General features: G+C 47.3%; 1 protein-coding gene across 1 annotated transcript; it reads right to left on the reverse strand.

The window, feature by feature from the left end:
* Positions 1 to 13,257: 13,257 nt before the first annotated feature.
* On the reverse strand, positions 13,258 to 14,172 carry LOC309448730 (olfactory receptor 14J1-like; the record flags this gene model as incomplete). The annotated part of the gene is made up of 1 exon (XM_082070453.1): positions 13,258 to 14,172. The coding sequence occupies one exon, from the start codon at positions 14,170 to 14,172 to the stop codon at positions 13,258 to 13,260; it is 915 nt and encodes a 304-aa protein (XP_081926579.1).
* Between the last annotated feature and the right edge of the window lie 958 nt (positions 14,173 to 15,130).

Here is a 15,130-nt window from a genome sequence, read left to right on the forward strand (position 1 = left end):
TTTGAAACAGGTAATAGTCAAACCTGTCTTCAAGAAGGGCAAGAATGAGAACTGTGAGAATTACAGGCTGGTCAGTCCATCTCCTCCCTGGGAAGGGAATGGGACAAGTCTTCCTGCAGCCAGTTACCGGTGGAATCCCTCAGGGACCAGCACTTGGGCCAACACGTCTCTATTCTCCCCCTGAATGATGTGATGCAGTGAACCTTCAGCTCCTTAGTGGATGGTGCAAAGCTGGGCAGAGGCCTTGGACAACCTCACCTGGGTCACCCTGCCCCGAGCACGACAGTGAGACAAAATGATGGTCTAACAGGAGTGACTCTGATTCAAGGAATCTTTTCCTTGGAAAGGTTTTGGAAAAAGGAAGAGGTGGAGGTGTTGGAGAATGGCCAAGAGAGAAAGGGCATGAGACCCTCTCTACGGAGAGGATCTCTTCTAGTTAGCATGAGTAGGCCTCAGTTAGCATGAGCTGAGCAAGGGTGGGTGAGAAGGTATTGCCTGGGAAAGGCCTGCACAAACAAGTCTCACAGTCTCAGGAGGCAGCTCCTGAGAAAGGCCTGGATTAACAAGTACCAGGAGGCAGCTCCGAGATAACGAGGGAACTCACATACCAGGGGGGGCCACAGAAGGGGATGGACTCAAGGGGATGGATTCATTATGTATGTTGGGATGTGCTCATTACGTATGCTATCAAATCGGTGTTTGACAAGTAGGCATAATTAATAGAATTGTTATAAAAGCCAGTGGCTCGTGTCAATAAGGGAAGCATGTCTATAATTCACATTGAATTGATGACATTTCTTCCTCCGTCGCCGTAGGCCCGGACCCATGCCGGGGTCTTGACCCCCGACATTTGGCGCCCGAACAGGCCAAACAGAACACCTGAAGGCCGAACCCGCACCTGAAGACCTAGCGGGGACCTGGAGGACTACCAGGCACTTACAAGGATTAACGGGGATTTACAAGAACTAGCAACGCACGCGGGCCCAAAAGCGACGGAAACGACAGCGGCGCCAGAAACAGCGACTGGCGGGCAAGAGCGACCGAACACTGTGCTGCGGTGTGTCGTCTCCGATGCCTGAACCGATTAAAGTTCGCTGCCGAGGGGCTACTAAAGGGCAGGGCAAAAAAGGATATCGCTGTAAGTAGTTCCATAAGGGGATACATAAGGGGATACATAAGGGGATACAGAAGGGGACCGTGCCAGTAGTAGTATGGATAAAGGCGGCACGGATAAAAGGAACATGGATAAAAGGAAGTAGCCCTAAATCTTTTACAGTGCTTTTTAGAAAAGCAATCTTTTACGGAGCTTTTTAGGAAAGCGATCTTTTACGGAGCTTTTCAGAAAAGCGAGGGGTCGATAATAGTTGCGTTAAACAGCTAGCTGGTCTAGTAGCAACAGGGAGAGTAGAGAAAACTAGGAGATGTGTTATAGAATATGGTTATAGATGATGATAAATCAACGGAGAACCTCAAAGGACTATTAATTTGGTGCAGAGGCATGGGAACTGTGTTGTGGAAGGCAGTAAGTCACCGTGAAAGATATATTCTCGGCCTTGTAACCGCCTGGAAACTGATAATTACTACAATGAAGCAATTAAAACCTGAAAAGACTGTTATGAGCATTAGTGATTCAAAATTTGAACTTTGGGACAATATAGAGCAGAAAAAATGGGATAGAGTCAGCAATGGAAATCATGGGACTGTCTTAGAAGATCTTAAGGCTGAACGATCTGCTGCTGCCGGAATTTTTGCAGCGTTGCAGTCCAGGGCGGGGGGAGGAAAAATGCCGAGCGGGTGGCCTCCTGTACCATCATCTAACAACGAGTCCAGTGGATTGGAGTCAGTCAACTTATTCAAAGACCCTGTGAAAGAGGAGAATGCTAAAGTCGTAAACAAGTGTACTGTCAGTCCTTTTACCAATTTTACCAGTCTGCTTTTACTGTCTTTCAACCCTCTAACCCCTACGAGAGAGCAGAAGGAGTTGCCGGATAAGAACTGGGCAAAAGAACTCTGTGAAAGGTAACAGCTATAGATCATTTAGGACAGAACTATGCCGATTCGTTGGAAGGGGCAGGTATCACACAACTCCTGGAAGAGACACTAATTGAAACACCGTAATCAGGGTCCCAATGAGACTTACACGCAATTTATTGACTATCTCCAAGAGGCCGTCAGTAAGCAGGTTGAAAACTTAGAAGCTGAGGAAGCACGAGTGTTGAGATTAGCAGTAGAGAATGCTAATGTTTGCTATCAACATGTTATTTGCAAGTTTTAAAGTACGTATTATGTGTTCCTGTGTATTGCCTCTTTGAAAATCAAGCAGCTTGTCAGGAATGTGCGTTCCCCCTCCCTTCCCCCCCCTTCCCTCCCTCCCTCTTTTCAAGGTTTTACTTGCAAGATGGGGTCAGGAATAGTTGCTTTCAGTTGTGTTCCTAGAAGATCAGTGTTGGAAGGTGTTTTAAGGCTTGGAAAACATTCGGAATTGTGAGGAAGGAAGATCTTGTTAAATGTTGACATCGGTGTTTGTTGCTGTATAAGTTAAATGATTGGGAAAAGTGTCCGGAGGATAGAATCTTGTTGCAATTAATGTTGTTTTTGAGGCCAGCAGAGCAGGACAAAATGAATCCCTACAAGAGATCGTTAAATCATTTCAGACAGCTGAGAGCGTTGACTGATAACACACAGGTCACAGCAAACTTGTTAAAGTCTGCAAGATTCTCTCCTCATTAACCTGTTTTCTTTGAGGGTATCTGTTTAAGTATGTTGCAATTTTGGTAGGTCTGTGCTATATGGTATGATAAGTTCGTACTCTGTTAAATCGTGAGAATCCGTTGACTCAAAATGTGCATTTTGTGATGGTTCGGAAGATCATGAGTGATTTGGTTCATTGCTATATGAATGTGATCGTAAAAATTCTGCGTGTAGTAGCTGTTGTTTTTCTCTCTAGCGTACTAGCCTTATTCCAATATCCAGACTTGCGCAACTCTGTGACAGGCTGTCTCTCATCTCGGTACACTAAATTTGGCTTTTTCATATGCACATCAAGTAAAGAATCCAGGTTTTGGAATAACAGTTATAGCGCACCAGATGAGACACTGAAAACAAAACAAAGCAAAAAGGAAGGCCTTGCCCGGTTCAGCTCATTACGATGGCGGGGGGGCGAGTACTAATGGGCTCCGGCGCCGCTGACCTGTTTTGTCAGGGAGACCCAGAGGTACCTCCACCTGCCTGAGCAGTGAGCGGTCCAAAGGTGCAATGCAAAAAATTGAGCTATTGTCTTAAATTAGTGTGACTGTGATCTATCTGCATATTTGGCCTTGGTATTTGGTTTTCACGTCTGAGCTCAGTATTTTAATTTGCATATTTATAATGGGAACCGGTTCCATTGCTAAAATTCCACCTTGCTTCACCTTAGGATTGCATCCTTACACATTAGAGTACTTGCTTAGTGTTAAAGTGTTAGTGTAAAGTGTTAAACTCCGCAAAAAAAAAAAAAAAAAAAAAAAAAAAAAATGGTACCAGCCATTATGCCAGCTGCGTGACCTTGGTTATCTCTAAACTGCAGCACGAAGAGAAAGAAAAACAAAAATGGAAAAACCTGGCTGCCTGCTTTTGAAGCAGTGAAAAGGGGGGGGTTCTCTCCCCCCACTATGGCGATGTAATACTGAATGGAGCAGTCCGAGGGTGCAGTTTGAGGTTATGGGAGAAAACGAAAGAAAGGCTGTTTTTTGAGACAAATGGAATGTCAAATTTGGAACAAAGTTTTAATACATAAATACTTATAGTTGCCAGAAAGTCCTATACCTCTCTTAGGTTAAGATTTGTTAAGTAAATTGTAAGCTCCAATAACGTTTTCTGAGAATTCTGTTTAGTTGCATGGCCTACAAGAAGCTGCTGGGACGATGCAGATCTGCTTGCTGCAAGTGAGAAATCTCCAAGGAAATTTCGAATGCTGTATTTCCACTAGTATTAACAGCCAATGTTTCGATAAAGCAAATACTACGCTGAGAAATCTGAAACAGGACTTCGATCTGGTAAGGGAAAGCAATATCCAATAACTATGACAGCCAAAATGGAGTTAGGAACTTTGAGGAATGAATTTATGACAACCTTACAGGCTGACTGCATTCAATTGGACTTGCAGATTTGTCTATTTCTAGCTACCACCTAGAAACAACCTGTGGCTATTGTGGGACAGTATGATGAGACTGCTAGCACACTGATATACTCACTGTTATATGCCAATTGTCACTCTGATCAAGAAAATGCAGGAAATGACTTTAAGTCTTAATAGGCCATATGTACCATTTGTGAAATGTAATTCTGATTTCTTTAGTTTGTGATCTATGTCTTTATAAATTGCACTACCTGGTTTTCTTAACAGCACAGCTTTTGGCATGCATGTAAAATGTAAATTGCTGCAGAACCTGAAAGTCTTTAACATCAGGTCATAGGTCATACTTGTATTTGGTCTGATCTTACATACTTGCAAAGTTTTTGTTGATGATTCTGGGAGGTGTGAAGATAACAATTGACATCATTCTGTAAAAATTATTGAAGGCTCAACCCAATTAACAGAACTTGGCACAGCTTTAAATTACTTAGAGCTTTTTAAGGAGGAACCACTGAATTTGATTTGTGATTCTGAGTACGTAGTCAAAATCCAACGCACGTATCTGATTCTGCACTGTGCTTTTGTTTTAGTTTTGTTCCTTCTTAAAAGAAAAAGTGGGGAGAAGTAGGGAAAACATCACAAAACCAATTATCAAAAGCATTGTATGTGATGAAATACTTTGCAAGTGTGACCCAAAACCATGCTAAATCAGAAAGAACCTACATTAGTTATGGTCAAATCAGCAGTCAATGAAAAAGGCCACATCAATTGATAACCTGGGGGAGAGGTTGTGCTTGTGTCTTTACAGATCAAGGGCCGCAATGGTTGCTGGCACGAAACGTGAAACCTGTGTTCCAGCTACTGTGTTTTGAATGCCTGCACAGACAAGGACTAACATGTGGATTACTTTAGCCAACGTGACTGACCAGGACTCTATATGCCTAACTATGATGTCTCCAGAAGAACCGTTCCACACATGCTTGGTTGGCATCGCCCTTGATGACTACAGCAGCATCACACAACTGTTTCAAAATAGTGGTCGGCATAAAGGCATTGCAACAAACTGTAATAATACCAACATGGCACTTTGGATTAACTGTCTCCTGGAAACAGACATTGAACCACAGGAACTGGAATTGCTGGGATCTGTGCCCATGGATGTTTGTATACAGCTGGTTTGTGAAAAGTGCCAGGACAATATGCTAAAGCATGGATGGATAAGACTGCAAATATTAATGCTACCCTTGGTGATTATAGAAGTGTAACTCGATGGTGTAATGCCTCGCAGAAGAATCCGAGGGATGTCATTGATAGTGTGGGACAGACTGTATGGTGTATTCTTGATCTGTGAAGATAGAGCCTAACCGGGAATGCCTTCTAATGCTGTTGGAGGACTGTGTATTTTGGGACTATTGACTCTCTTAACACCCAATGTTTCTATGATAATAGATCACAGAAGAGCAAGATGAGAAAGACACCTTTTGCATGCATATAAGTCAAAATGTGATGATAATGTAGATTTTTGGGGGCTAAGGCTAAGGGTTTTAGGATCGCTTGTATCTGGTGTTGGCACAGCTACAGCTTTAAATATTTTAGAAAGTTAGGATGTTGGCTAGTTAAGCAAACTAACAGAACTTCAAAGGCTTTAAGTGGACTTTTGTTAGATGTAGATTCTGTAAGACATGCCACACGGTAGAGTAGAGCTGCGACAGACTTTTGTAATTGGCTCAAGGACATGGGTGTGAAGGATGTGATGGTCTCTGCTGTATGGATCTAAAAGATAAATAGATTTCAATCCATAAGGAAATTCAATGACTTATGGACCACTCCCAAAAGATTCAAAAGGATATGGGGTTTTTCGGCCTAGAAGGTTTGACGAACTGGCTGGGACTGGGAGGATGGGTCAAAGACCTTTTGCAAAGTCTGTTAGCTATTGTGATTATTGCAGTTATAGGGCTTTTGTGTTTAAGTTGTGCCTTATCTTGTATTAAGAGAAAACTCTGCTCATCCTAAAAGAAAAAGGGGGGAGATGTTGGAGAATGGCCAAGAGAGAAAGGGCATGAGACCCTCTCTACGGAGAGGATCTCTTCTAGTTAGCATGAGTAGGCCTCAGTTAGCATGAGCTGAGCAAGGGTGGGTGAGAAGGTATTGCCTGGGAAAGGCCTGCACAAACAAGTCTCACAGTCTCAGGAGGCAGCTCCTGAGAAAGGCCTGGATAAACAAGTACCAGGAGGCAGCTCCGAGATAACGAGGGAACTCACATACCAGGGGGGGCCACAGAAGGGGATGGACTCGAGGGGATGGATTCATTATGTATGTTGGGATGTGCTCATTACGTATGCTATCAAACCGGTGTTTGACAAGTAGGCATAATTAATAGAATTGTTATAAAAGCCAGTGGCTCATGTCAATAAGGGAAGCATGTCTATAATTCACATTGAATTGATGACATTTCTTCCTCCGTCGCCGTAGGCCCGGACCCATGCCAGGGTCTTGACCCCCGACATGGAGGAACAAGAAAATAAAAATACAGGCAGAGGAGGAGACCTAAAAGGGTTCAAATAAACAGAGCAGTTCTGTGAAGAACATTTCTCTGCTCAGATTGTCAGCAGGAAATCTATAACCAGCTCCCCAAACTCCCTGTTCTGCTCACTGGCCCCTGGGATTTACAGCACATTTCTTTACATCAGATTCTGCACTGAAGTTTGCACTGATTGTTACAGCTTCTTCGCAGGAATTGCTTCATGTTTCCTTAGAGAACTGAATGTAAACAGGCACCGGGGAATTTTTAATTAGAGGAAACAGAAAAAAAAAGGATAAAAAAAAAGAAAACACAATAGAGCTTAATGATGTTTCTCAGTTCTGTGGTTAAATTATGTAGTTTCCAGCGAGGTCCATTGCCATAATTGAAGAGTTGCCTGTAGGGAGTACAAGAGCAACTGCTGAAAGACTTTACCTGCCTAAAGCTCAAAGCAGAGTGAGAGCTGAGAGCTCTGAATGAGCCAAGAATGAGAGGTGAAGAACCTCTGGGGAGCGATGGAAAGTGCAAATGTCCAGCCAGGCTTCTGAAGAGATGAGTTCAGACACGGTGAGCTGGGGAAGGACAGGTGGAAACTCCTGGATGTCCAGGGGATGAAATACACGTAGTGATAGACAGAGTTCTGGCACTGCAAGCACAGGGAAAGGCCAACGTTTCATCTCCCACAGTCCATACACGTTCTGAAAATTCGTATTTTGGCAGGATAGAAATTCCGCAGACATTTTATTGGAAATATTGAATTATTTCATCTGATGAAAAAAAGAGGGTGGGTTTTTTTGTTCTTTTTGTTGTTGTTGGTTTGGTTTTTAAGCTTTAGGGAGAATTCTCAAGTTTTTGGGCTGAGCTCCATGGTCTCACTATAAGCACCCAGGGCAAACCTCGAGAAACCCCAGTGTACCTGAGGTGTTTGCCTGGGACGGGCAGGTATCAGACCAGACTGATAGAGCGATGGTGCTTTCATCATTTGCAATTAGTATTCAACACTTGTGCATCTAATTAGATAAGTTTCAGGACTGTAGGTGAAGAGGCAGGTGTGTGAAGAGCACTTACAAGATGTGATAGAAAAATATTCCATTTGATAATAGAGAATCATAGAATTATTTCAGTTGGAAGAGACCCTCAGTACCATTGAGTCCAACCACAACCTAAATCTAGCACTGAACCGTGTCCCTAAGAACCTCGTCTAAACATCTTATAAACCCCTGCAGGAATGGTGACTCCACCACTGCCCTGAGCTGCCTGTTCCAATGCCTGACAGCCCTTTCCAGGAAGAATTGTTTTCCTAATATTCAATCTAAACCTCCCCTGGCACAACTTGGGGCCATTTCCTCTTGTCCTATCACTTGCTACTTGGGAGAAGAGACCAACCCCCTCCATGTTCAACCTCCTTTCAGGCAGTTGTGGACAGCGAGAAGGTCTCCCCTCAGCCTCCTGTTCTCCAGGCTGAACCCACCAGTTCCCTCACCTGCTCCTCATCACACTTGTGCTCCAGAATCTCACCCGCTCCCTTCCCTTCTCTGCACTCTCTCTGGTGCCTCAATGTCCTTCTTATGATGAAGGGCGCAAACCTGAACACAGGATTCAAGATGCAACCTCATCAGCACTGAGAACAGTGGCACAATCACGCTAGTCCTGCTGGCCACACCATTCCTGATACCAGCCAGGATGCTGGTGGCCCTTTTGGCCACCTGGGCACACACAGGCTCATGTTCAGCTGCTGTCGATCAACACCCCCTGATCCCTTTCCACCAGGCAATTTTCCAGCCACTCTTCCCTGAGCCTGGGGGTGTTGTGACCCAAGTGCAGGACCTGGCACTTGGTCTGGTCAAACCTCATACAAATGGCCTCAGCCCAATGATCCAGCGGGTCCAGATCCCCCTGCATGGCCTTCCCACCCTCCAGCAGATCAACACTCCCATCCAACCTGGTGTCATCTGCAAACATACCGAGGGTGCACTCGATCCCCTCATCCACATCATTGATAAAGCTTAAATAGAACTGAGTCAAATACTGAGCCCTGGGGACATCACTTGTGACCGGACGCCAACTGGATTTGGCTCTGTTAACCACAATTCTTTTGGTCCAGCCCTCCATCGCAGATACACCATCCATGCCACGAGCTGCAGCTTCTCCAGGAGATGCTGTGGGATACGGTGTCAAAGGCTTTACTGCAGTCTAAGGACACAACACCCACAGCCCGTGTGGCGCATTCACTCCCCACGTCAGACTTTCCCTCATCTGCTCAGCCGGTCACCTTGTCACAGAAGGAGATCAGGCTGCTCAAGCAGGACGTGCCTTTCATCCAGCCATGCTGATGGGGCCCGATTGCTCGTCTGGTGTGTGTGACCTCACAGTCCTTTCCCAGCCATGTTCCTGCTGCTGGCCAATCCCCTGCAGAGGCAGAAGTGACCTCACAGTCCCCTCCACAGCCATTGGTTCCTACTGGACTATGAGTTCCTGAGACACAAGTGACCACATGACATCGTACCCACCATCGCCCTCCTTGTGGTCCAGTGTGTGAGCAGATCAAACTGAGCTGCTTTCATCAAATGTATCCAATAGATTTCCTATCAAGGGTTTGAGTGGAGAAACGTTCCTCAGAGGAGCTGCTGTATTTACTCTGGGGCATTTTATATCTCTGCTTCTGCCTCTGATTTTTTTTCTTCTTCCTGTTTATTCTGACATGAAAGAGCTCTCCAAGGCAAAGATTCATGGAATCCTACAATAACGCAGGTTGGAAGAGACCCCTGAACACCATCTCTGTCCCACTGATTTTTATGGCAGCCCAAGGAATAGCTGACAGCATTTGTGCTCACTTGGGTTCATCTCACCACATACACACTATGGACAGGCACATGACGTGTATGTTTACAACTCATCTGCACAATGAAAACATGGACTTTTGACCTAGTGTTTCATAGAATCTTAGAATGTCATGAGTTGGAAGGACCCACAAGGATCATGGAGTCCAACTCCTGTCCCTGCACAGGACACCCCACAGGTCACCCTGTGTGTCTGAGGATGTTGTCCAGTCTCTTCTTGAACACTGTCGGGTTGGGGCCGTGACACCTCCCTGGGGAGCCTGTTCAGTGTCCAGCACCTCTGGGGGAAGAACCTTTTCGTCATGTCCCACTGACACTCCCCTGGCACATCTTCCTGCCATTCCCTTGGGTTCTATCATTGGTAACCAGAGAGAAGAGATCAGTACCTTCCTTTCTTTCTCCCCTTGTGAGGAAGCTGTAGCCACCATAAGGTCTCCTTTGAGTCTTTTCTTCAGCTCTGATCCTCAGAAACCCCTTGGTTTGCTTTCTGAAGCAGAAAGGAGGAGCCATGAGCTCCAGGCAATGGGAAGCGGGATCCTGTCCCTCACACACGGCTCAGGGCTCTTCCTGGGACCGTGGGATGTGGGTGTGCAAGGCCCAGGGAAGGACAACACTGGGACAACAGCTTCCTGGGTTCTGTGGGTCCCTTCCAGCCTTACAGCGCCCTTTGCCATCTCCACCGCAGGCTGTTCTACACGGCCCTACCCCTGCCCCTCTTTCCCTGCAGCCTGCAGACACCCATCTCACTTCCCCACCTGCTCTCACCCCAGCATTTCTGCACCTTCACTGCTGTGTCTGCACCCTCACTGGCTGGTCTTTGGAACACAAACCATGGGCTGATCCAGCTCCCTCTGGGTCACCTCTTGCACCACAGCACTGCCCTTCCAGTGACATATCGTCATCCTCATATCCAGTCTCCATCTTCCAAGTCACTTTGTGACATTTTTCCTCTTTCTTGCTTTTTTTCTGCTACTCAACCATCTCATAAACTGCCCTTCATGCCGGGAACCCAAACCATTAGGCTTCTTGTGGTCTTTTACTTGACCAGAGAGAAGTCACCTCGCCATGATCTTCTAAATCCCATGAGTGCTGCTGGTCTTTCAGCTTCTCTGACAGACACGACCATGTCCCTGCCGATGTCCCGTCATGTTCTCAGGTGGGATGGACATGACAACTCGTCTCTCTTCCTGGGTAAGACCTGTGGGCCCTTGGGCAGAGGTTCTTTCCCAGCCATGTCCCTGCTGCTGGGCTGTCACCTCCAGACACAGAACTGACTCCACTGTCTCCTTCACAGCGAAAGTCTTTCCACTCAATTTTGAGTTTCAGAGACTCAACTGCCATCATAATCCCACAGCCATCCATCCCCCTCCTTATGGGCTATAACCTGACTAGATAAAACTATGCTTGTTTTACCCAACTGATCAAATCTATTTCCTGCTAAAGATCTGAGAGGAGAAGCATTCTTTACAGGAATGTGAAATGCTGAAACCTTTTCTATGTCCTCTCCTACCTCTTTTATTTCTTATTGTTTTCCTTCTTCCTGGTTGCTTGTGGTGAATTCGCTACCTGAAGTGCAAAGCCAATCCCACACCCAGAGATGAGATCTTGTTTATTCCAGATTTGTGCAAGTCTGGATGCTGGAATGAGACCAGCACAACAGATAGAGAAGGAACATCTATTATATACAAATCTTATCCCTAAATTCAGACCCTCCTGGCAGTCCTAAAGAGCCAAGTGTTCACTCACTGGCATATTGGTTACATAATCATTTTACCACTACACATGCTTGTTGAGAGAGGGTCCCGGGCTGAGCCTGGGGCTCCCATCCTGGGGGTGTGTGTTTTAGTATTATAATGAGCGTAAAAGGAGCAAAGCTCAGCTAAAGGACACTTTATGTAACAGTCTTGGACAGATGTTAAAACAAGACTCAGCTAATTGTGCAGGCTCCAGAGTGTCTGCGCTGCAAGGACAGTATTCTTTGCAGGTTCTGATTAGGTGTTTTAAACATCACTTTTATCTTTGTTAGAGCAGCAGACTGACCAAGACTGAGAGGATTTACATGTTTTAGGTTTGCGATTGCAGGCAGGATTCATTCTTTTAACTGGTAAGGACTACGTCTTCTGTCTTCAAACACCTTTCCAATGTAAAGATTCTTTGAACCATAGAATAACTCAGGTGTGAAGAGAGCCCTGAACATCATCTTGTCTCCCTCTCCTGCTCAAGGCAGGGTGCACCAGGTGAGGTTGTTCTAGGTCTCTGCCCAGCTTTGCATCCTCCACAAAGGAGCTGAAAATGTGCTCCATGACATAATGAAGAGGCAGAATAAAGCCATTCAACAGTGTTGGCCTCAGTACTCATCACTGAGGGATGCCACAAGAAACTGGCTGAACACAGGACTTTGTACCACTGATGATTTTTGGGTTTGGTCATGCTGCCAACTCCCCACCCACCACAACATCCACATCTGCATCCCAGATCTCACCAATCTGCTCTAAGGCACCACAGGAGACCATGTCTGGGGCCTTGCAAAACTCCATGTACTCAACATGCCTTTCTTTCCCCTGCCCATTTGGGTTCAGCAATCCCTTCCTTGTCCTTCTGCTGCCTGGAGATGCCTGCAGGAGAATGTGGCCCATCACCCTCCTGGGGACAGACGTAGGCTGAGCATCCTGTCATTCTCCCAGTTCTCCTTCCTGCCATTCCTGAAGATGGGTTTGACGTCTGCCTTTCTCAGGGACCTCTGAACCTCTCTGATCACTCTGGCACTTCTGAGACCACAATCCACAATTTCCCACAGGGAAAGAGGGGCAGGTGTAGGACTGTGTAGAACAGCATGTGATGGGGATGGCAAAGGAGAGGTAGCAAATAGGGACACTTGCAATGAGCCTGCCCAAGGGAGCTGAGATGAATCTCACTGTGCCACTGGGGTTTCTCTTTGGAGTCACACACAGAAATATCAGGGTTCTGTCAGACATCCACATCTGAGCTGGCCCTGTGGACTCTTAAAACACATTGAGATAACCAGGATGAGACACTTTCCCATTTACACACAGAGGCAGGAGTCACAGTGTCTCTCTGGCCTCCTGTTCCTATTTCCAAAGGATGGGAGGCACCTCAGCCCCGTGGTGCGTCGCCATGTTCTTTGACGTCCCTAATCATTAGGAGTGGACATTGGTTCAAGGAAGCACATCCCAGTGCTGCATTCTGGTGGTTTCCTATGGGATATTAGTCCCAACATGATGTGACCTCAATAAACTGTCTGTCTCACAGGCCTTCATGGAACCCCAAGGAACAGCTGATGGTGTTTGCGCTGACTCACGTTCATCTTACCTCACATACATGATGTGCATGCTCACATCTCATCTGTACAATGCGAACATGAACCTCTCACCTACTCATTCAGTGTAATTCCATGGAGGGACAAAGAACTCTGAGCTGGGGTGAGAGGCCAGTGCTGGAAATGGTGGCTGTGAGGGGCCAGTCCATGGTGATTGACCTGAGGCTCCTTCCACGGGTTGTCCAGTGCACAGGGGCACAGCCCAGCCCCTGCTCTGCTGGTCCTGCAGGTCTCTGGCAGGAGCCTGGCTGTGAGAGGACAGTGCTGTGTGCCAGCCCCGCACACACACACTGTTCAGATGTACAATGGTGTTAAATCTAATAAAAATATCAGAATAAAAAATGCCAACAACAATAGAAAATACAGATGACAAGCTGGACCTGTAACAAGTTACATTACAACTTCTATGTAGAAGCAGATGAGCAGTTTATTGCTTCAGAAAACACTAAGATATGAGTTTCCACAGAACATCCTTGAGCTCCTGGTTCCTCATGCTGTAGATGAGGGGGTTCACTGCTGGAGGCATCAAAGAGTACAGAACAGACACCACCAGATCCAGGGATTGGGAGGAGATGGAGGGGGGCTTCAGGTGGGCAAATATGACAGTGCTGACAAACAGGGAGACCACGGCCAGGTGAGGGAGGCAGGTGGAAAAGGCTTTGTGCCGTCCCTGCTCAGAGGGGATCCTCAGCACGGCCCTCAAGATCTGCACATAAGACACCACAATGAACACAAAACACATGAAAACTAAACAGGCACTAACCACAAGAAGCCCAAGTTCCCTGAGGTAGGAGTGTGAGCAGGAGAGCTTGAGGATCTGGGGGATTTCACAGAAGAACTGGCCCAGGGCATTGCCCTTGCACAGGGGCAGTGAAAATGTATTGGCCGTGTGCAGCAGAGCAGTGAGAAACCCAGTGGCCCAGGCAGCTGCTGCCATGTGGACACAAGCTCTGCTGCCCAGGAGGGTCCCGTAGTGCAGGGGTTTGCAGATGGCAACGTAGCGGTCGTACGACATGATGGTGAGGAGACAATATTCTGCTGTAGCAAAGAAAAAGAAAAAAAAGAGCTGTGCAGCACATCCTGAGTATGAGATGGCCCTGATGTCCCAGAGGGAGTTGGCCATGGATTTGGGGACAATGGTTGAGATGGAGCCCAGGTCAAGGAGAGCGAGGTTGAGCAGGAAGAAGTACATGGGGGTGTGCAGGTGCTGGTCCCAGGCTATGGTGGTGATGATGAGGCCATTGCCCAGGAGGGCAGCCAGGTAGATGCCCAGGAAGAGCCAGAAGTGCAAGAGCTGCAGCTCCCGTGTGTCTGTGAACGGCAGGAGGAGGAACTGGGTGATGGAGCTGCTGTTGGACATTTGCTGCCTGGGGGCATGAGGACCTGTCATAGGAGGAAAAGGCAGTGAAGGTTTAGATGAGACTTCTCTGGGGATAATCAAAACCATTTCCCACAGACCCTCCCACCCTGTCACACACAGAGACACTTTTCTTTTTCCAGGAGAACGTCCTGGCTGGAGCCCTCGTTGGTGCTTGAGGAGTGTGCAATGAAGAGCAGGGTCTCTGCCCAGGGGCTCCTGAGGAGTCAGCCTGACCCTGTGTGATCGGGTGGGCAGGGGCCAGTCCTGGGGTTCAGCTTTGTCAGCTGGAACCGCTCCTGGTGCAGAAGGGACTGTCAGCATCTGTACCCCCAGGCCTGAGAAACTGAGTTTGAGAGGTTTGGTGTTTCTACAGCTCCTTCTCCCCTCCCACCCTGGGGAGTGTTGTTGGGTGTCAGAAACCCTCAGCATTTCTGCTGCACTCAGGGAGAACAGAGCGAGTCCTGTGAGACCAGAGGGTGCCTGTGGGTCAGTGCAGAGTGAGGGCAGCTGCTTTGTCCCTCTCTCTTGCTCCAGCTGCCTTGGGCTGGCACCTTTCTGAGATGGGGGCTGATCACACTCCCATGTTACCCTGAAAAGCCACCAGGCACTGCTGAGAGCAGAGGGACCCACCTCAGACCATGACATGTCTCACCCTTCTCCAAGGTCTCAGCACACAACATTCAGCCCAGGACACACACGGCTCATTCCCCAGCCCCACAGACTGCATTGCCCACAGTCCACAGGTCAGAGCAAAGCTGGGACACGTGTGCCCATGGACACACCTGCAGGAAAGGACCCACAAGATCAGGCTGTGACTCTGCAGCTGAAACTGCCATCCCCAGAGAGCCTGACGGCAAGAACAAGATCCCAACAGCAGTGACCCAGAGCAGGGGAGCAAGAAGGACAATGCGGTGAGGGTGGGTGTGAGAGAGGCCAGGGCAGAGGCAGCCGGGCACTC

This window comes from Streptopelia decaocto (assembly GCF_964273445.1).
Source record: "Streptopelia decaocto genome assembly, chromosome: 21".
In the NCBI taxonomy this organism is placed as follows: domain Eukaryota; kingdom Metazoa; phylum Chordata; class Aves; order Columbiformes; family Columbidae; genus Streptopelia; species Streptopelia decaocto.